We start from the raw sequence: 22,634 nt of genomic DNA, 5'->3' as shown, positions 1-22,634 counted from the left end.
TTCTTTTTATAGCACAGTCCACAAATTGCACTAGCACAGACATGAACCTAAGGAGGCACTTCATATGTAGCTTGGGCACGCAGACTGTGGGAGCCAAACTGAACAACGAGGTCACTGGTGAGCATCCCAGCTGACTGAATATCCTCCCTCCTTAGGGTATGCTACAGCCACATAGTCAAAAATGTTCATATTGTTGGGCCTACATAGAACTTGGTGGGCCATAGCGATCTATGTTGGGATTTACAATTGGATGTGGTGGTTCAGCCAAGATGAATTGGTGGGCCCAGATACCCTTTAGGTGGCTGTGGCTGTCCCTGGCCAACCCATCCCTGCAGTTGCTAGGGCCAATTGTGCATTGTTTTGTGGAACTGCTGGCCGCAGTTGGCACTTGCATAGTTGGTATTTGACATCAGACTTTCCATGTGGTGGTTTAGCAGTCTTCAACTGATCATAATGCCATTGATCATCTGATCAAAAATATAATTTATTATGTTTATATGTGTATTAATGAATGTGAATATGACAGTATTCAAGTGACAACTGGGATATCTAAAAACAGTTACCTTCAATAGTTTTATATCTGTGGACAGGAAATTGCTTGTGGAAAGAAATTACTGTTTTCAACTGATGTGTTTAAATCTAAGCACAGGCTGACATCCAGTGGAAAATTAGAAGTACTACAGAAAAATGTATTCTGGTATGTGCATGGTTACTTGTAATGTGTAACTAATACTTGCTACTCAATCTTCCCATTTGGATTTGTCCTTAATTTTGCATATTAAACTTAAAATGGGCCATAGCAATGTTATTACTTTTTGGCAGAAACCATAGCAACCTAAATTACCACTATATCAAGATATGCATTGTTTTTTTAACAAGGGGATAGAGTCAGAATATAATGTAACCCCAGTGATCAAGCATCAAACTGCACTACAGTAAGATAGTGTGGAGGGGTGATGTGGTTAGGGCGCTATCGGTAGGTGGAGGGAGCAGTTTAGCTGGCCCTGCAACCCCAGGTGTGTGTGATGACAATTAATTGCTAATTGTTTATGTTCTCTGCCTGCCGTGAGATCGGGGCACTGGAATGAGAGATGCACGCGGGAGCGGCGTGCCATTTAATCCATGTCCTTATTGTGTGTGGTTTGTTTTGTTTGTGTTTCCGTGTTTTGTTATGAGCACACAAATCAAGCCTTGGTGCGTCTAAGAATGACGGATTGTGTGATTTGTGGGGAGAAGGACTGGAGAACTTGTTACAGTGGCCCACCGTATGTCAATAAAAAAAGGAACTGCTCATGATCCAAGACCCCCCTCATCTTTGAAGCATGGTGGACATAGTGTTATGGCTTGGGCATATATGGCTGCCCCTGGAGCTGGCTCACTTGTCTTTATTGATGATGAAACTGTAGCATGTAATTCTGAAGTGTACAGAAACATCTGCTCAGATCCAACCAAATACTTCAAAAATCATTGGATGGCGCTTCACCTTGCAGCAGGACAATGACCCAACTCACACTGGTAAAACAACCAAAGAGTTTTACAGGACCAAAAAGTGGAGTGTTTTTTGGGGAATGTCTTTGAAATTAATTTGAATGTACACCTGCCTTTTCCCAAGCTTTTTAGTCCAATGTTGATGGTGCTTGGCCCACTGGTTGTCCTTCCTTCTAGCATATAGTTTTTTTTTTTTTTTTGCAGATACAAATCCTTTTAGACCAGCAGATAGATGCTGATTGTTGTTGAGGTAGTCAGTTGCATACAGTATGGAATACATTTGTTGGCTAAATGGCTTTGAGTCATCAAGGGTCCAAGGTATCAAATGAGCCTCAAACCATCATGCTGCTGCCAGATATGCAGTAGACACTACAAGCATTGTTTCTCCTGATTAATTTTCCTGTTGAACTCAATGAAAAAAATATTCAGGAGAAACAATGCTTGCAGTATCTACTGCATATCTGGCAGCAGCACGGTGGTTTGAGGCTCATTGAGGTGGTTTGAGGATACCTTGGACCCTTGATGACTTAAAGCCATTTAGCCAACAAATGTGTCCCATACGGTATCAGCATAATTCACAGCTGAATCTAGTCCCACCCCCCAATTCCCATAGAGATCCATTCAAAAGAGTTTTTGTATCACTTGTAGGACAACCTGACAATAAGATATCCAGACTCTGATGATGTTGATAGGTCACAGACATCAGGAAGTCATGGCATGCAAAGGATATGCAACCAAATACAAAACTTGACTATTTTATTTGACATTATGTTCATTTATCTAAAACACTGAAATGGAGGACTACGTATAAAAAGTGCTGTAATTACTACATGGTGAAACCAAAATGTATAAGAATACCCTTTAATAGAAGCTCTGAGTCTGTGCTTTTACCATGTGTGAATTGTTTGATCACAAACAAAGACAATATTAAATCAGAAAAAAGCTGAAAAAAGCAGGTGGTTTTAATGTTGTGGCTGATCAGTGTGTGTGTGTGTATATATATATATATATAGTTCTCTCTTCATAGATACAGTTTGAAATTTGAAATACATTTCCTTAAAAGCATCACCTAATTTGCATTTGTAAATGCCAATGATGATCATCATTTGAGAATTTCCCTAAAGGACAATGTTGTCTGAAGGAACAGCATCGGTGATAAGATCCAGTTTGTAAACCGCATTGTTAATTCAGAAATCTGAAATGACTATGTGATGATATGTAATATTATTATTGTAATATGAGCTTCCTTTCAGTTATTGCTGTCAATTTGCAAACCAGTCATTGGAAAGCCAGCTGAAGGAAATGAAATAAGATTTGAAGGCTCTCTGTAAAAATAACCAGGAACTTCAACAGATGAATCACCAATTACTGCAATTTACAGAGGACATGCATAGTTACTGCAGGTCAGGCAACACATGTAAAACTGGAAAAAACTGACCCCAACTGCATCAGATTGGGAAATGTATCAAATATATTGCATATCAGCAGTGTTGTAATCATGATCAAATCAACTGGCCATTTGCAGAGCAGATATGTGGTCATCAGACTAAAACATATATTTTAATTCAACTACCATATTGAGACCGAATACGAACCTCTAAAATATCACGCTGTAACATCAAGGATTGATAGTTTTAAGCATTTGAAGGTAGATTCATGCAGACCGACAATTGACAAAGCAGCAAAACAACCACGTTGACTTTTCCCATGGAGCTTTTATTTTGACACCCGACCTAGGACTTCCAGTCGGAAGTTGCATTCTTCTTGGTTCTTCTTCTGCGGGGCAAGGTTCGTACCGTGGTTTGCACATCTAGCACTGTACTATTAAAGTAACATGGCCTATTCCGCTAAAATCGGTCCGTCCATTCTGAACAGTGATTTATCATGTCTCGGGGCTGAATGCTCCCGAATGATGGACTGCGGCGCAGACTACCTCCATCTCGACGTAATGGATGGGTAAGTATTATGAAAGATCTGCTCAAATTTATAAATTTATACCTGAAACCGTAAGTTAGCTAGCTAACTTGTGAGCTACATGATTTCGTTCAACTGCTAACGCGTGACGGCAGCTGGCAAGCAAAATCGGTGTAGGTCCAAATACAATAGCATTTTATGTGTTTGTCGTAAACGAACCTTGTTCACTGTTTCACATTGGCGTTTTTAGCGTGATTTTGAGAGGCAACATGTTCTGGAAAAGTTGTGGATGGTATTTGTATTTAGGCATTTAACATGCTGATTATCAGTTTTTTGCGAAGTTAACGTTCCTTTTAAATGCATTTGCAAGCTGAAAGTGGCGTTTGAATATATTGCGTTTTTTCACGCATAAATCTGAACTACCTCATAGCTACCTAAGGAGTGTACGTTTGTCATGGAAAGTGCGTTTGTAGCTACAGTGCTGCAGTTAATTTCCCACTAGTCTCCTACATGCAGCAGTCGATCGATCTATGGCATTCCTGAACCCATCGTTTATAGCCACATTTAGCTATAAAGTGTGAGCAAAGCTCGATATCATCTCAGTCAGAGCATGTTAATGTTAGCTGACACCATATTCGTGACATTGTACACAAAATTCCATCTGATTGCTAAGGCCCCATTCCATCGTTGCAGCTCTGAGCGTGTTCAGCTGTGCAGCTCTTGTAGTGCACGTGTTTGCCGGACAGTGCTTCCCATCTTGCTCATTTTGTTTTCATGGCTGATGCCATAGTTTCATACTGGTGCGTTTTAAGAGTAGGGACGTTGTACGCTGGTCCAATGCTCTGGTTCAATGTGGTGAAGCAACTCTTTGAATCTGTCACCTTCGAGGAAGCTTACTGACAACGTGTCTCTTGCTATCATACTAGTAAACCTTTGTGTAGTGCTCTCAGACTTTGCAGGAGTCGGCTTACTGCTAGAAGTCACTGTGAAAGATGTTATTGGCGTTTGGTGTTGCCTTGTTGCTCCAGGGTCGAGAGACACATTGGCGTGTGTTAATTTCAGATGTTCCAAAATACAAAAAGTCAGTGTAGTTTCACAAAGTCTGCAGACGACAATATTTTCATGCAGGGTGAAATGTTCCCAAACTTTTTTTTGCTGCTCAGAGCAAGTTGACACCATTTTGCAACCAAGCTAGTCGCTCTGGGAAGATTTCAAAGCGAGGTTACAGAGGATTACAGAATGATATCACCACCCTGTGGTTTGGGTTGAAATTGCTATAATTTCATAGAACAGCGAAAGTGATAGGCTATGCCTCAAAGTTTCGTTTAATTTTAAGTTATTAATTTTTTTAAATAACAAAACCGAAAACAATGAGCCTTACTTTATATTTAATTCATATGGTAGCATCATGATGCTATCGTTAATGCGTATACAATGTTAGTAGGCTCGGTTCATTTGTCTGTAGTTGGCAAGCCCACATCAAGCTTTGCACAGTTTCTTGCAATTAATAGCTGCGTTACTACAATTAATTATTTTAAATGCAGACTATGAAACAAAAGGTGTGTCCCAACTGTTTTAAAAATACCCACGCACTTGGGCACTTAATACATATTTGCTTACTATAGCCTATGCCAATCTGCGATTAATGAAGCAATACACTTTTGCTGTTCACGGACAGATGACTGCACATCTCCTTAAGAATTTTCTGGTACAGGGTAGAATTCACGGTTCCTTCAGTAATGGCAAGTTGTCCAGGTGCAGAGGCAGCAAAGCATCCCCATACCTCCACCATGTTTGACTGTTTAGGCTATATGATGTTCTTGCTGTGAAATGCTGTATTTTCTTTTTGTCAGACATAATAGGATCCATCCACAAAGTTCCACTTTTGACTCATCTGTCCAAAGACCATTATCACAAAAGGCTTCTGTAACAAGTGTTGCTGTCCTTCTCCGCACAAACCACACAATCCTCTATTCTCGGACGCACGTGGGTTTTATTGCGCTCGGTTTCAGGCCGTACAAACAAACACAAACAAAAACTAAAACAAACCAAACCACACACACGATAAGGAAAGCACTCGGCGTCGCTCCCGCGTGTCTCTCATTCCAGCGCCCCGGTCTCACTGCAGGCAGAGCATATAAACAATTAGCAATTAATTGATTGCACACACCTTGGTTGCAACGCCAGTAAAACCACTCCCTCTCCGCCCGCAGACGGCGCCCTAACCACACCATCCCTCCACAGCTTCTATGGACAGACTTGACATGTGGTTTTTGTATGCTTAACTACACTCACCGGTCACTTTATTAGGTACACCTGTTCAACTGCTCGTTAGCGCAAATATCTAATCAGCCAATCACGTGGCAGCAGCTCAATGCATTTAGGCATGTAGACATGGTCAAGACTATCTGCTGAAGTTCAAACCAAGCATCAGAATGGGGAAGAAAGGTGATATAAGTGACTTTGAACGTGGCATGGTTGTTGGTGCCAGATGGGCTGGTTTGAGTATTTCAGAAACTGCTGATTTACTGGTATTTTCACGCACAACCATCCCTAGGGTTTACAGAGAATGGTCTGAAAAAGAGAAAATATCCAGTGAGCGGCAGTTCTCTGGGCAAAAATGTCTTATTGGTGGCAGAGGTCAGAGGAGAATGGCCAGACTGGTTCGAGCTGATAGAAAGGCAACAGTAACTCAAATAACCACTTGTTACAACCGAGATATGCAGAAGAGCATCTCTGAACACTCAACACGTCGAACCTTGAAGCAGATGGGCTACAGCAGCAGAAGACAACCTGGTACTAGCAAGGTGTACCTAATAAAGTGGCCGGTGGGTATGTAAAGTCTTGTAAAGAGGCCACCAAAATTAATTCAGCAGTAGGCTATAAAAAACTAAATGTGTGGTTAAAAAATGGAACAACAATGTTAACCTTTTAATTAATTTTACACAAATCCGACTTTAATTAAATTATTTTTATATATATTTTATATATTCACTCAAAGAATGCTTGCACAGTCCTTTTTGTGCCTGGTGTCACTTGTAGGGGAGAGTCAGAGCAATATGAAGTAAAAACCTGTTTCTGAAGTAATTTTCAGGTATAAGCCTTTATTTTAATTTGCAATAGGCTAAATTTAATTATGCATCATTTTTTAAAAGTTATTTGTCCTTGAAAAGTTAGTATGTGTTCCAGAGTGTATTGTAGCTGGAATTAGATGTTTGGTGACCCAAAAAAAACATCATGTCCCTGTGTAACAGTTGTTAGATATGCTGCCTCTTCAACACAGTAGACCTTTGACAATGTCATCCTATCTCAGAATTTTTAAATATTTTTTTTAACCGAAAATGATGATTCCCAAGCTTTACATGGAGATGGTTGATAAAGTCAAAGAATGTCTGAGTGAAGCTGTCAGGGTTGCACTCAGTGACGTGTGGACCTCCAGAGCAGCAGACTTGTTTGCTACTACTGTGGCACACCATATCATCTGTGATTGGAAACTTGTTTCAAGCTCTGCAAACAAGGCAATGTATGAAAGACATATGGGTGCAAATATGGGCGAACTGTTGTAGAGTGTGTCAGGTCAGTGGCAGCTCACAAAGATGGTTCTGGTTACCAATAATGCCTGAAATGACTTGCTGCACAGGTGGGCAACTTTGTACATGCAAAATGTTACACCCACGCTCTCGACTTGGCATCTCAGCTAGCCTAGTTATGCTGCCTACGGTGTCAGGACTGCTGGGGAGTGTGAGGCGTGTCACTGCCCTCTTTCAATGCAGTACCACCGCAAAACACATCTTGGATCAGAAGCAGCGGCACCTGGCACTTCCATGCCATAAATTGAAGACTGACGTGAGCACGAGGTGGAACAGTGCATATGAGATGCTTGACCGGTTCTTTGAACTGTAATCAGCCATATGCACCACTTCTCGGGTGTTTGTTTTGTTTTTTATGTTTTATTTATTCACATGAGGAAAACATACCGACACGACAGCAGCTACATACTGATTGTGCCAGTGAGGGGAAAAGAAAGCCCAACGGGGCTTATAGTACACCCTAGTACTAATTAATCAGTTGACGATAGTCACAATAAACGATAACAGCAACAAATGACAACAACAAAAGAGGGGACAAAAAACAGACAGTCATACATTTGAAAAGCAAATGCCTTCAAGGAGGCATGCAAGATGAATGGGGAAGGAAAAAGCGCAAAAAAAAAAGCAAAAATCCTGAAAATATGCCAAAAGTGTGAATATGTGCCGAGAAGTGAAGCTGACCTCTAGATGCTGGGTGAAATGGTGAAGGCCCTGAAGTCAGTGAAAGAAGCCACCACTGTCATGTTGGAAGAGAGCACCCCCTGTGCTTTCTGTGATTGCTCTCCTACCTGCTAAACTCCTCCAGGACTGAGGACAGCGATGGAGAATCTCCTGTGGCTCGCGAAATAAAAGCAAGCGACCAATGAACACGTCAGTAAAAAATACACCACTACTTAAGTGTACACAGACTGTGCTCCTGACCCAATGTTCAAGGCACAACAGTTTCTTTCAGAAGAGGAGAGAGAGATGTATGAGAGTGATTGCTGAAGCTGCAGCATTAGAGGTAGTTTTTACATTGTTATTGTAATGATAAAGTAAAATTGCATAATGAAATGGTCCTGATCTATTAGTTCAGGTGATCGAGACCTTTAATCACAGCGACTTCAATCATTTTACATTTAAAGGAGTAATGTCATTATTTAATTGTATAGATATTTATATATTTAAAAATAAATATATTTTTGTGTGTTTTGGTGATACTATTTAGTTGTCCTCAGGGAAGTGGAACTGAAAGAATATATTCTTAAATTTCAGAAGGCTGATGTGAGCTGTGCTTTCTGTACTCTATCCAGTGAGATGTGAACAACAACAACAACAACAACCTAGAACATGACACCCCGGAGCTGAAGCGTGAGGAAGATGACACCCCAGGGCCAGATGTCATTGAGAAGTGGGATGAAGGCCTTTCTGTCTCTAAAAGAAGGGCATCATATTCACTCTTGAATCTGCTGGAGCAGGCCTTCACTGAGTTTTGCCCCCTCAGTCAACATGAGGGCTAAAGAGGAGGTGAAGAAATACCAAGTGGCTCCGCCACTTCCTCTCTCCGAAGATCCCCGCAACTGGTGTCCATGATGCAATGTTTCCTGTTCCAGCCAAGTTGTCTAAGCGATAGGTACATGCATTTCAGCAGAAAGAACCTTCTCCACTGGAGGGGACATTGTGACGGCACAGTGAAGCACACTCCCACCAAAGCATGTGGGCCAGCTGCTGTTCTTGAACAAGAATTTGGACATTTCTACTCTTACCAGTTCAATGGTGCACGTGTGCACTTGCCCGTTTAATTTTTTTTAATATGTAAATTGTCTTTCAGTTTTTATTTGTTAAAATGTTATTTGATTCTGTACAAGCAACAGTTTTATTTTGTTATGGGAACTGTCTCAGCAGTAAGAGTCTTATCCACTGTAGACATTGGGGCACACTTACACAGTGGGAAGTGCGTATGGGCCATATTTCATTTCATTTCATAGTGTATGCTACTTGAGAATGGTGAACATATGCTTGCCCCAATTAGCAATTCAATTTAACCTTTTAATTGGGCCCAAAATTAAGAATAAGTTCAAATCTTCTAGCATAATGGCACAAATAAAACAGTGACCATTACACCCATGATACGTGCAGTTGCGTTTATCCAGTTCAGTGACATTCCAGTTCATATCCAATGTTCTTCAGGCTCACTTGCATAGCTTTCAAATGTAACTTACGGCTTCCTTCTAGCTGAAACTGCGGCTTAGCTATTCTACTGCGTATCTTACTTTCACTTTGCGTTTTCGAATTGCGCACGAGTGGCTTAACGTATGCTTTATTGGAGATTTGTTTGTCAGCAAATGCTTGTAGAATAAACACTGCAGTAGTGATAACGGGTACTATATTGTAAATCATTTATGATTTGATTTGATATTTAGTCATTTTTCCTGTTATGATCTGGGTGAGATTTGTATGTGTGTCTGCTGTTGGTGAAAGACATGAGTTCCCTCACTTCACACTTACCTGTGAAATTTCTTTGTTAGATTTGATAACAAATAAAAGTGATGCTGGGACACTCTGCCTCCTTTTATTCATATGCAAACTACGGCAGTCTACTGCTTACAAGCCGGATTTTCAGCGAGCCGGTCACCTGAGCGGGGTCAGAGAGCCCAGCAATGTAAAACCAAGCGGTTTGATTGTTTCTACGTGAATTTAATTTTTCAAAGTGAATTTGAGAAGTAACCATTATGAACATGTTTAGTACATTGAAGCTCTTCAAAAGGACACCATTTGACTGAAATGTAGGGCTTAGTCAAAAAGCGAGAATGGGTAAATAGAGTCACTCGTTTTGCGGGGCTTCAATGGAATTAACATCTGAAAGTGGAATATGGCTGGGGAAAAAAGATAAATACAATATTCCAATTTGGAGAGGTTTTTGGGAGATTTGGGCCAACCTTTTGGGAAAACTCTTGTCAAATTTTATTGTTTTGTTCAATCCACTTCAAACTTTTTACCTGGTGTTGTATAGGCTACATCCTGTGGTACGATTTGAAAAAATAAATTGGTTTTGTCAATTAGCAGAATATAATCACTGCAGCATACAGAATATACAAAACTATTTTTGGATTTCTTTGTTGTTTTCTCAGAATAAATATGTCTTGTATGTTTATGGAGTGAGACTCCATAGGATTTGGGGATTTGGTCAGTTTGATACAAATGCCATCTTTAAGTCAAGCTTTGAACCATGTCTGTACTGTGTATAATTTTGGAGATAATGGAGTTTATTTGAGACAGGTGGATTCTAACAAAGTGGGTTTTAAGGGGTTAAGCTACACAGTTAAAATGACATGGAAAAGACATGGATTTCAAACCAACTTTCAGCCAAGACTGGATATAGGCCTAGATGAATGTCTTTTTTGGTCATTTTTTACAGTTCTGAATACACTTCCCTGCTGAAATTTCCTGGGATTCTAAGCTGGTTTAAATTGTGTTTTCAACACTTACAGCTGGTCTGTGGCCGGTCAAAGCTGATCTGTAGCTGGACAGAGCTGGTCATAGCCAGTTAAGCTGGTAGAGTAAGCTGTTTGCCAAACTGGTGGACTAGCTGACTAGGCTGGTCAACAGCTAAGTGTCAAAAATACAGTTTAAACCAGATGGAATTTTTATCAGAGTTATAATGTAACAAAATGTATCACAGAGCTTATAGATTTAATCCACAAGTGAACGCTTCCAATTTACTCAAGAAACATTTGGCTATATTACAGAATAATCAGAGTAAGCCAAGGAACATTTAAAGTGAGCCAAAAATGTTAAATATCGCAGCCCATATAGAATGTATACTTTCAAATTAAATGCACAAACTGGCACTTGTAGTGGAATGATATTCAACGACTGCCAGCTGTACATGACACATAGTCAGGGCACCCTAATGTTATTCGAAGTGTTGCCAAATTTAATTAGGAAGCAAATGCTTGCAATCTTCATAAGAACTTCGAGTGTATCTTTAGTGTGTATTCTGATCCTCTGAGTAGCTGGGTACAATTGAGATCGACTTGCACTGTTGAGAATTGTATACACACAATTGTATCAGACTCAGCTCTCATATGCACACACATAATAGGTAGTCTATGCTTTGGCTGGACACCGGATAGTCTTTGCAGGCCTGAAAACATGAGTAAAGTACTGCAATAGCATCATGTGTTCACCTTGTGAATTAACTGCACTACCCCGGCTTGTGTATTGGCCTCTTATGTTAGTTAACTGCTTTATCAGTTACTGTACTAAGAAGCAAACGCAACAATTAAAATCAGGAAACTGGATTGTATTTTACTTCATTAGCTAGCTAGTAACTAGCCATGTACAAACCTCCTTTACTTTATTGTGCCTTGAGTGAAGCCAGCTGCACTAAACAAGAGGTCAGGCAGTGTGTGTAATGACCAATACATAGCTGGATGCAAGCAAAATCCAGAAATGCCCGTCCTCTATCCCAAAAATATCGCCCTCAAGATGAGCACTGCTGTAGAGGATCAGTCACCACACCAAAGAAATAATAGAAATTAGATGGACATTATTAAATAAAGTGATTGTTAGGCCTAACATTACAACTAATGAAACATTGACAATGCCTGTGTAAAAGAGTAAAGGTTCTGCTTCATCTTTGACAGAATATGCTGACAGGCAACTAGCAAATGTTTCATTTCCAACAATTAGTCCCATTTCAATTTAAGTGAGGGCATTGAAAATATACAAATGTCCAACTGGTTGAGCACACGAGGCAGTAGTGTCAGCCTGCCATGTGCAAACTGACAGCTGTTGAGAGAAACCATTGCCCACGCCACATGCAAAGGTTTCTCACCTGGCTAGTTAGCCAAAATCCAATATAGCTGATCACTGTAATATAAGAAAAAACTGACAGTTTCATTAGCCCATTTGTAAGCACATATTCCCAATAACAAAAAAGGAACCTTCATTATTACCTGTAAATCTTTTTGTGTGCTAAAAAAGTAGTCATGTTGCTATGTTTGATTTAAATATGAAAGTTACTGGACTGTACTGATGCTTCCAACATATTAAACCATTTTTCCCCTATTAATTGCCTTCTGTCAATGACTGAAATGGTTGGCACATGGTTGCATCTGCAGTAAGACCTGGGACCAGATGTATGAAACTATTTCAGACTGGTCTAAAGCATTGTTTTTTATTTAAAAATTAGGCTAAAACACAATTTTTTTCTTCTCCCAATTTGGAATTCCCAGTCATCCTTGCTTTTGCAATTTCTGTGACGGCCTCCATGCATGTATTTATTTCTGCCAGCCACTGCTTCTTTTTACTCTGCAGTCCACCCACTGCAGTGCATTGCAGGGTATTGCATTGATGGAGTAACTTAAAGATGGAGTAAAATAAAATGTACAGTCTGCCATAAAGTGTTTTTTGAAGTCCTTAAAATGCTGTAATACAGCTTGACTGATAAAATAGAGAAACACACTTAGAATAGATATAATGCTAGGGTATTTAATTAGTTCTGCACGTCCTTTAATATGCAAGTTACAGCTTGATGGCTCATCCAGCAACCAACATGATATATTTTGTCACTGATACTTGCTAGATTAATACATTTTTTTAAGTTAAAATTTTATCTTGAATCATCTGCAATGCTGTTTTGTTTTCAGGCATTTTGTGCCAAACATCACATTTGGTCATCCAGTTGTGGAGTGTCTGAGGAATCAGCTCGGTCCAGAGCCTTTTTTTGGTGAGTTTTTCCATTCAGTCAACCTGCTTTTAATCTCAGTAATTCTTCCAGTTGGTTCCATTTTGCATGAGTATAATACCTGTAGGATATGTAGTGTTTAGATTTTGGCCTTAGAGAGGGAATCAGTGAATAAGAATGTGGCCTGGCCTCCCTGTCACAAGCATCAAAGCAAATGTGATTGGGGCAATATAAAATCCACTGATACCCTAATCTAGGCAGACAATCTATGGGTCTCACCCCCTCTGAAGAGACAAACCAGATGACACAGGACACCATATCAGGGGTTGGAGAACCTACATGCATAACATTTCCCTTTCCCATGTCCTCTTTAAGTTTGAATGCAATCTTTAGGTAGGCCAGTCCTTGCCATAAATTAGTCTGACCCCCCTTCCTTTCTCTTCTAAACCTTAACCCGGCATCACCCAATCAGGGCAAACATCCTCAACCTTACCTGGGTAAGGTATTTAAGATGGCCACAGGAGAAAGTTGGTTGTGTTGCGTTTGGGTTCAGAGCCTGGAAGAAGAAGAGTTTTCCTCTTTTTATTGTGGTGGTGGTTCCTAGGTTGTGTGTTTTTAGCTAGTTTCCTTGTGGCGCTTATACTGGAAGTGGTTGATACTTTGGCAAGGTCTGGCCGATCCGTTTCTCTCTCTCTCTCTTTTCTGGTATTTCTAGATTAGTTGTTTAATGTTTTGCTGTATGTCTTCTGTTGTATAATTTAGAAGTAGTGTGCCTACATTCAATAAAGAATGTATGTTTTCAATTCATTAATACAATTGACTGCTTCTTATTGAATTAAATTATTTAATCTGAAAACGTGATATAGCCTACAGCTTGTTTTGACTTGTTGGTTGATTCCACCAGTTTTCTGTAGACTGACCTATCAAAGAATTTGGCGATTTAATTGATAATTATGATTTTAAACATAATTATTAAATTAAATCTCATAAAATATATTTTACTTGTAGGTTAAGTAAGGGGTTCTAGCAGGCAATATCGCTTGAGTTCAGTATTCAGAGTGCTGAACAGTTTAACAAGGGCATTGACTGTTGGAACCGCTGGATTCAGAAAATAAACACATTCTTAATTAATCCTTGCTTGTCCGACATACAATAAAATCTAGTGTATTAGACACGCCTACCTCTTTTGGTTAAAAAAAGTAAAACTCATTTCTGTAGAAAAGAATGATTTTGGAATTTGGAATTTATAGTTTTTGTAGTTTGTAATGGACAAATTGATACCCTAAACTATCAGTTACTATCGTGCAGGTCTATAGTACCATTAATTTATTTTTGGCCCTGTGCAGAAATTGGAAAAAGAAGAAACAGCTTTTTAATTAATTTTGGCACAAAAAAACAAAACTAAAGCTGTTATCTAATTTCTTTTTTATGGGTTTGTCAGTAAATAAATGCAAAATGAAGTGCTTCATTTTAAAAAAAGATAAATGCACATAGTCTGAATATAAACCATCAGTATGATTGATCACGTTAGATGTGGATACGTTATTTATATTTGACTTGCCATAACTGAACTGACCTAGACTGTGCTTACTGCGTGAACATTATGCACTACTATTTTCCTTTTTTTTCATTATATTTATTAATGTAACACTACGTACTGGAGTCCCTGCTGTCGATATCTGCATGAGATAAGAGATCCCGGGCTCCAAAAGTGGTCATTAATTAGCCAGCGGTAACTCGGCAGGCTAGCTAACGATGGCTATTGTCCCTTCTATTATCTGGCTGAACTCAAATATTAAAATTGACGATCAACCTTATTGCCAATCCTTCATCAATCAGAATGTCATTTTTTATAAATGGATTATAATGTCATAATACTTTCCTTTGAAAGATTGTGTAAAACCTATGGGATTATATCTACTGAACATAAATTTATGAAATTGGTTGCTGCCATTCTTCCTACATCGATAATAATTCTTAAGAGGGGTAACCATCGCCTCTTACTTTGTAGACTGATCATCAAAAATCATGTATGGCTAAAGAAAAGAAAAATAGATGAATATTTATCTAAATGTATGCTTGATTTTTATCATCAGACAGCCTTCCCTCATAAATTCCAGGTGTACTGACATTTTCAACTGTCCTATTCCTTGAAAACAAGTTTTTGATGTTGTTTACAAAGCAACATCAGATGCTCATTCAAGGTATTTCTTTTACTTTTAAATTTTAGCAACAAAGAAAAAGTTATCTGTTTGGGGTATAGAGCAAGACACTAGTTGCCGATTCTTCCAGGAAGACGAGGAGGACACTTTACATTTATTCTGGTTTTGCCGCACTGTCGTGGCCTTTTGTTCACAAATACAAGAATGGCTCTCTGGTTACACTATACATTTGACCCTTAACACATTAACTATCATTCTGGGAGATTTAAGTGACCATTGTCCAGCAATAATTAATAATAATAATTAATAATTAATTTCATTTTCAAAAGGCAAAAACCTCTAGAATAACACTTTCTCCATTTAAATTATTTATTAAACATTATTTCAACTTGGAATGGCTGATTGCCAGGAAAAATTTAAAAATAGTCCAACATCAGAAAGCTTGGGGTTCCATAAGCCAGGGGCAGGGTTTGGTTATCCATGGTGACTAAATTATGCTTTCCTTAGTTTCTCTGTTATTTTTTTATTACCCTATATATGGTTTCTCTTCTCGTTCTTGTATTCCTGTATATCTGTTTGTTACAACCCCAGTTGTAAGTTTGTGTGTACATTTGTCATCTAATTGGTCGTTTCCGTATCCAGTCGCTTGGCTTGAAAAAGCCGCTGTTTGCCGCCTACCAGGGGAGACTAGCTCTTCGAACTCATGGTTGGTGTGTTGTCTATAGTGATTGCGTCGTTTGACATTTGCGTATTCAACCCTATCTTTGTTTGACTCCGATTCCTGTCTAGACCTTCTGGTTTGTTTGCTGATTAGATCTCGTGTATGATCATTGACTCGTTCCCTTCGACTCCGATTCTTGCCTTAGCCCTTCTGGTTTGTTTGCCCCATGTATTTGTGTTTCTGACCATTCATTCTCGTATTTGATTCTCCCCTAGCCTGCTTTGTTTGCTGATTGGATTTTGTGTTTGACCGTGCGCTTGTTTTTGACCTCGGGTCATGTTTTGCGTTCTGCTCGCCATATAGTGCTCTGGTTAGTTATTGTGCTCCCAGCTGGACTAAAAATCCTTCCATTGGGACATAAGTTTGTTATTTTGCTTTTTTATTTTTCCTTTATTGTTTTTGAAGCTACTCTGGGTGGGGATCTAACGCTCCGTAGGGGTATGCTATTCATGCTTTTAGTTTCCGACTATCAGCTAACTGTCCGAAGTTCAGCATTCAAAGCCGTCCCATGCCCAGTAACCTTCGAAGACTAGCCAGCATTCAGTTAGATTTGGATAGGCAGATAGGTACCGGAGTTGCTGATTGGTTCGCAGTACGTTTCCCTGCCCATTTCCCTTATCATTTACCCTGTTACGGTCTGACCCTAGACCAGGTCGTAACAGTTTACCTGATCTGTTGTTACCAATCTAGTTTAGCGGCTGTAATTATTGGAGCATATAATGGGTGAAAAAGAGAGAGATGAAAATCTGTGTGTAATTAATTCTGTATGAAAAATAAGAATATCTGTCATTCAGAATGACCTTTCACCTCTACTGCTCTCATAGACTAACTTCTGATGTGTAGGCTATATCCTCATAGGTAACCGCTCTTGTTTACTGTTTTGTACAGCAATAAAATGTATTTATTTTTTTAAATGATCTTGCTTGCACCATTTAAACAAAGGGGAAATTTAGCTTTGTCCTTGCTACCTTGCTCTGATTTTTACCAAATAAATATTTTAGCAGGACAAATAATATTGCTGAGGGGCCAGATTTTCCCGTGGACCAGCAATTGCTGACCCAAGGCTTATAATTAATATGAGTAACTTGACCAAGCTTCTATAGCCTATATGATATACTGTGTTAGTTTGTGAACATGTAGCCTATATTTCTCAAAAAGAAAAATGTCATTAAATAAAATGGGGGGTTTATGCATCTTTCAAAAAGCATGGTATTTGAGAATGGATAATAATGCAAACAAGCTTATTAAAATGGTTCCATTTTGAATTCTTTTATTTGTGCTTTGTTCACACAAAAGGTTGAAAGATGGAAAACATATACCATTGGCCTACCAAACCTTCAAACATTCATAATTTAGAACATCTGAGATACGACAAGCACCTAAAATGAGTTACAAAATCTTTCATTTTGGAAGCATAGCACATCCATATTTGTATTACATATTGTCACCTTTCATAATCAGGTGGCAACTGCGATGGCAGTTACGGGAGCTCTCAATCACTGTCGATGGCACTGCAGTGACTGCCTCTCACTCTGCAAAGAGCCTGGCAGTGGTCCTGGATGACCATCAGGAGGATTCTACCATACCTGACCATGTACTCCATCGAGCTACTTGTCCAGGCTATCTTGATTACTGCAACTCCCTTCTTGCAAGCCTGCCAGCCTGTGCCACACAGTCTCTACAGATGATTCAAAATGCTGCTTGACCCACTTGTCTTCAACCTTCCTTCAACTTTCAACTTTTCAGTTGACCAGTTTCTTTGTCTTTTGTGCTCCAACAAACAAAATCTCAAAACGGACTCGCTCTCTCAATGTGTAGTCCTGGTCTCGACCCCAAACTGTGGAGAGGAACACGCCTTTAAGCACCTAGGCTGATTAGTTAACGCAATCCAGGTGCATGTGCTCTCTTCACCAGCCGCCGTTGCCGAGACCAATCTGGTTTATCACCGGACCTAACGCCACACCTACAGTGATGATTATAATAATAGTTGTCATAATGAGAAGAATGGCAACAAAACATTGCATAATGCAAACTCTGTTGAAATAAATTTGGCATTTAGCCTACATTTAGCCCTAAAAGTGCTGTGCTGTTGTTTTTGCCGATTTAGGTGAAAATTCCTCATGCATAGAAAATAATTATCTGCATTCAACCACATATTTTCTCAAATAAATATAATTGGAGCAGGATAAGGAAACAAATCACTGGAATCAAATTTAATTCAAGATACAACTTTCCTTCGGCCCATTGCCATCATAGGGCACTACTGTCCAAATGAAGAAGAAGAAAGAAAGATTATAGCCGTGTCTAATCAGACTGTGTCATTGTGTCTATCAAATTCAGTCAAACTGACTACTAAAATGGGGCGGGAGATGATACCCCTATGCAGATTGCAGAAGTGTTACGTTGCCTCGGTGTGGTCACCCATTGTATTACATTACGAAAGCAAATTAATAGGAAAACACCAAAAATTAGGTTTTACTATCATTTTTATTCATAGATGCCTCAAAAATGTCTTAAAACAACTTGCTGATCCATATTCAATATAGAAATGTTTTAGGACATCTCTAGCATACACATATGTTTTGCTTCTAAGTGAAGTAAGCAAAATGATCATATCTTGCATCCACAATACATTTCCTTCCCACAGCCATATATAAACCATACATTGTTGTCTGGAAAAAATATCTCCTGGGGAAAAGGATTTAATGGATAACTCCTTGTGTTGTGTAAAACGTAAGGAGATATACTGCTTGTCATTGCACTGAACAGCCCATAATACAGTATGTGTGCATGTTCCACAAGATGCTACATTGCAACGTGGTACAAATTTTTAAAATTAATTTTAAATCTCTTCCAGGGCTCACTTTCTCATGTCATGACAAGTGGCAATAGTCTTTTCAAAGCATAAAATCAGCCTCTGCTTTTAGGCCTATAGCGGCTAGTAAAAGTCTATAAACTACTCCTGAAATATTAATTTATTAGAAACAAAGCTATGTCAAAATTCAGGAAATTGGTCTAAATTACTGTATATTTTAACAGACATGCACATGATGGTGGCCAGACCAGAGCAGTGGGTTCAGCCTATGGCTACAGCTGGAGCCAACCAATATACCTTCCACCTGGAAGCCTCCGACAACGTGGGAAATCTTATCAAGGAGATTCGACACAGCGGCATGAAGGTCAGAATCACCTGAGTGCTGAGTGAGAGTAGTGATTCATGTGGAAAAAAGTCCTTCAATTTTGTATTGTGTTACACGACCATAAAATGCAATACTTGTAAAAGTGTGTAATATGCATGTAAGGTAAATCTTTGGCAGCTCACAGCTGTGCATATGTGCTGTTATATTCGCATATGTGCTGTTATATTGCGCATATGTGCTGTTATATTCAATGTGATGGGTGTTAATTCTTGTGCATTTGCATTATGTTTAATTGTAAGCACAACTGAAGTGCACATCTGTGTATATTTAAAGATTAGCACACACATTTCTTAAGAAAAGTATTGAAAGAACTGAATCTTTTTAAAAGTACTTATTTTAGTAGCTTAGTGTATCTGTGGATCTATTTAATGGTTCCACGCATTTTCTTGGCCAATATGTTCCATATTTGCTCTGTGATAATTTCCACTTGAATCGTCTCAGTTCCTGGGAATTGTAATGATCGCTTCTTGGACTGGTGTTTCACTCCTTTCTGTCTGCCTATGTACACGTAATAAGGATGTCTGCAAAATCTAAATAATAATCCTTCTGAGCGCTTCTATATCAATACTATTATGCTACACCAAGGGCATAATTTTTTTTTTTTTGGGGGGGGGGGCTATAATAAAAAATACAGTATATAGCATGATGATGAGGAAAATAATTTCAAATAATGATTTCATGATGTGATTGGGATAAACTGATCAGTAAGGCTTTTCACATTTTTTGCCTTTTCTGCGATTTCCTGCATTTTTAGTTCTTTCCGTGATTTTTCGGCAGTTTTGGATGGCACCTGTTAACCTTAACTTAGCCTACAGTGTTATTCATATAGGCCTTTTCATTTAATCAATAGCCTATTGCCAAATTCTGGGAGAAACAAAGTACGACAATGTATACAGATTCTGGAATGCACTGGGATCAAGATTCTAAGCCTTGTCAATTGTTGCAATCAGATGCTTTCACTGATCCCAATGCTTCCAATGTTGCCTCCAACATACTAATGCAGCTAGCAACTGGCTGTTGATTTTTTTAAAACTTCAAGCACTTGTTACTGTTGCGTATGTTATTTCAACCGTTTCCCACTACTGTGTGTGAGATCTATTAATTTTTTAAATAAATTAACGTTAAAAAACTGATTTCTTCAGTGATTTTTCTTTTCAGTTTTCCATGATTTTCAACAACTTTGCCATTAGTGCTCTGTGATTTCAGCCAATATTTTCTGTGACAAATAATATTTTCTGTGCCTTACTGATCAGTAATCTGTAGTATTTTTGTCTTAGAATTAACCAGAAATGATCATTTCACAGCTGTTCCTTTAAAAAAATGTTTGCCCTGGACCCCCCTGCAGGGTTGCAGTTCTCCGAGTCTGTTTATTGAAAACCCCTCTATATTCAAATGATAGTTATACACTTGTCTGGCAAGCTGGCATCCCTGGGACAAATGTATGGTTCTCATTAGGAATCCATATAGTACAGTTTTTTTCTCCTAGCTTCCGTTGTAGCATAGCACCTGCCTGGGCTGTATGTGTACTGGATTCTGTTTGTGTTGGATGAATTATAAAATATTCATAAACATTTATCAGTTTCTAGCTTGGTTGCGAAATTATTCCTTCATAGTTGACTTTTTAAGCACTGATCCAATCTCACATTTTTATTTTACTGTGCATATTGTGAAGATATTTTTGGAAAGATGGGCAGGTTTTAAGTTTTTTAAAACATGCAATTCCTTGTATTTCTTTTTATGTCTTGTGTGTTGCAGGTGGGCCTGGCCATAAAGCCTAATACCACAGTAGAGGAAATGGCTCCATGGGCTGGGCAGATAGACATGGCACTGGTTATGACAGTTGAGCCTGGCTTTGGAGGCCAAAAGTTTATGGAGGACATGATGACCAAGGTGGGATTGTTGGGAAATTGTGCCAACCTATCTTGATGATAATGATTTTATGAAGATGAATGCTTCTGATGTTTAATGATCGTAATGATAATCATAATACCTATTTACGGTACCTGAGTCTTTTAAATGAGTTTCATATTAGAAGTGTTCATGTTATATTTTGGGCATTTAGCATCTCTCATCCACTTAAATAGCTTTCAGTTTAAAACACAATCAATTTATACACCTGGATATTTTCTAAAGCAATTCAGGTACTTTGCTGAATGGTACTATGGCAGTTCCCCCATTTTGATGTTTGTGTGAACAAAATCTGAACATTTCCAGATGAAGCATGAAAATCTCAACCTGTTTACCTAAGTCATCCCTCAAAAAATAATTAGCGCAATTATGTACACTAAATAAATTATTGTCTTCCTTACTAACTAGTAAGCAGTACAAACTCACCATCACACATCCATGGGTTTGATACTACTGCTTTAGAATGCAGCTACAGTAAGTACATTAGTACAGCTAATTTGTGTTTTGAGTTCAGGGGTGTTTGGGGGATTGGGGAGTTCTTTTGTTTTTTATTTTATCCCCATGCAGGTTTAACTCAGTTGCTTGTGCCTCTGTCAGGTGAGTTGGCTGAGGAGTCAGTTTCCATCCTTAGACATTGAAGTGGATGGAGGTGTGGGTCCCGATACCATTCACAAGTGTGCAGACGTAAGTGCCCGTGGAGTTGTTGGTATGTGTGTTAGACTGCTGTTGTTGGTTACCTTTCATTGAAAATGGCAATTGTACCACTTATGAGGTTCATTCTGTACAATACTGTTCTTTTGAAACGAGACTCGGCAAACTTGATTAAAGCGGCAATCCTTAATTTTTCTGGTGGTGACTGGTGATCACAAGAGTTGTTTTCACACCAAATACAGTTTCATTTGAAACAAAGCTTATTACTTTCCAACACAAGCACATTGAGTGCTTATTTTTCTTTGAAGAAAATCCAGCGGTAGCGTATTTTAGGGAGAGATTAGTGCCTAGAGACAACCAACAATGTCATCTGACAATACTGAGCAACATATCAAACCTCATTTTAAAGACGCATTTCAGACACTTGCTCTTTCACATTCGTCCTGCACGTTCCTGTGCATGTGACATCAGATTTTTAATCCCTAGCGGGATTGTCACAGCCACCACCACCTGTGGACAATGGCATATAGAGGATAAATTCCAGGATGCAAATAAATTAAATTGATATTGCTACAAATATGCCAACATGAAAATGTATCAAATATGAAATTTTTTAATATGAAAAAATTAAGGATTGCCACTTTGAAGACCTGGCATTCTAACCATGCTGCATGATTGATGGTTTCCCTCCTGCACTAATGCTATGCTGTGGTACGTTTTACAGAAGGTGCACTGCACCCTGTTGAGTCAACAGAAAAGTACTCATTTCTGCTGTGTTGATGCATGAAGCATTTGTTGTTTCACTGGGCTTCCTGAAATGTGGTGTAGGTCCTATAATCTCCCCCCAAAAAAATGAAAAATAAACTTCCCCTCAGAGTGAATAGAGGCCGTCTATCGTAGCATTATGCCAGTTCATTCTATCCTGTCCTTCTTTCTCTCTACAGGCTGGAGCAAACATGATTGTTTCAGGCAGCGCTATCATGAAAAGTGAAGACCCACGCTCTGTTATCAGCTTGCTCAGAAATGTGTGCGCAGAGGCAATTCAGAAGAGGTCACTTGACCGGTGATTTTCTGCTGCAAAAGAACTATGGTGTGGTTTGCTTTGGAAAGTGAAATGTGGGCCAGCTAATCCCAACAAACCCCAATGAATTTCAGAATTCCATGTTCTAATTCCACCTCGCCCCGATGATTAAGGCAATTAAGTTAAACATTCCAGAAATGTGAGAGTGAATGTGTGATCATTAATGCTGTAAGGCACAAATAAATGCTTCTCACTTAACACTGAAAAAACAGTTTTGCGCAAATTATTCCCCAGAATACCAACAATTT

The 22,634-nt window shown here is 39.0% G+C and overlaps 1 protein-coding gene and 1 long non-coding RNA gene across 4 annotated transcripts; both read left to right on the top strand.

Moving 5' to 3' along the window:
• Window positions 1–3,049: 3,049 nt before the first annotated feature.
• Window positions 3,050–22,595, top strand: rpe (ribulose-5-phosphate-3-epimerase). 3 transcript variants are annotated; one of them, XM_064327351.1, is made up of 7 exons: window positions 3,050–3,276; window positions 3,364–3,444; window positions 12,626–12,705; window positions 18,586–18,725; window positions 20,502–20,636; window positions 21,252–21,338; window positions 22,250–22,595. In XM_064327351.1, exons 2-7 carry the CDS (start codon window positions 3,398–3,400, stop codon window positions 22,370–22,372), a joined length of 612 nt encoding a protein of 203 aa, XP_064183421.1. In that variant the 5' UTR covers window positions 3,050–3,276; window positions 3,364–3,397; the 3' UTR covers window positions 22,373–22,595. The 3 variants fall into 3 exon arrangements, with proteins under 3 accessions (XP_064183421.1, XP_064183420.1, XP_064183422.1); XM_064327350.1 differs by lacking the exon at window positions 3,050–3,276 and having other exon boundaries at window positions 3,283–3,444; XM_064327352.1 differs by lacking the exons at window positions 3,050–3,276; window positions 12,626–12,705 and having other exon boundaries at window positions 3,305–3,444.
• On the top strand, window positions 3,451–9,529 carry LOC135250738 (uncharacterized). Its single transcript, XR_010328992.1, has 2 exons — window positions 3,451–6,230; window positions 8,285–9,529. It is a non-coding gene; the product is annotated as an uncharacterized LOC135250738 (long non-coding RNA).
• Window positions 22,596–22,634: the final 39 nt, after the last annotated feature.

The sequence above is a fragment of the Anguilla rostrata genome, chromosome 3 (assembly GCF_018555375.3).
Source record: "Anguilla rostrata isolate EN2019 chromosome 3, ASM1855537v3, whole genome shotgun sequence".
NCBI classification, from domain to species: Eukaryota; Metazoa; Chordata; class Actinopteri; order Anguilliformes; family Anguillidae; genus Anguilla; species Anguilla rostrata.
The sequence above is the reverse complement of the archived record's forward strand: the minus strand, read 5'-3'. Positions and strand labels throughout refer to the sequence as shown.

What these genes read in the sequence shown, in the direction of transcription:
- rpe (XM_064327350.1), top strand. Translation starts at nt 3,323, where the DNA reads ATGGCCTATTCCGCTAAAATCGGTCCGTCCATTCTGAACAGTGATTTA. An exon ending in CGGTCCAGAGCCTTTTTTTG is followed by an intron (nt 12,706 to 18,585) that starts GTGAGTTTTTCC and finishes ATATTTTAACAG; the next exon opens with ACATGCACATGATGGTGGCC. An exon ending in CCATTCACAAGTGTGCAGAC is followed by an intron (nt 21,339 to 22,249) that starts GTAAGTGCCCGT and finishes TTCTCTCTACAG; the next exon opens with GCTGGAGCAAACATGATTGT.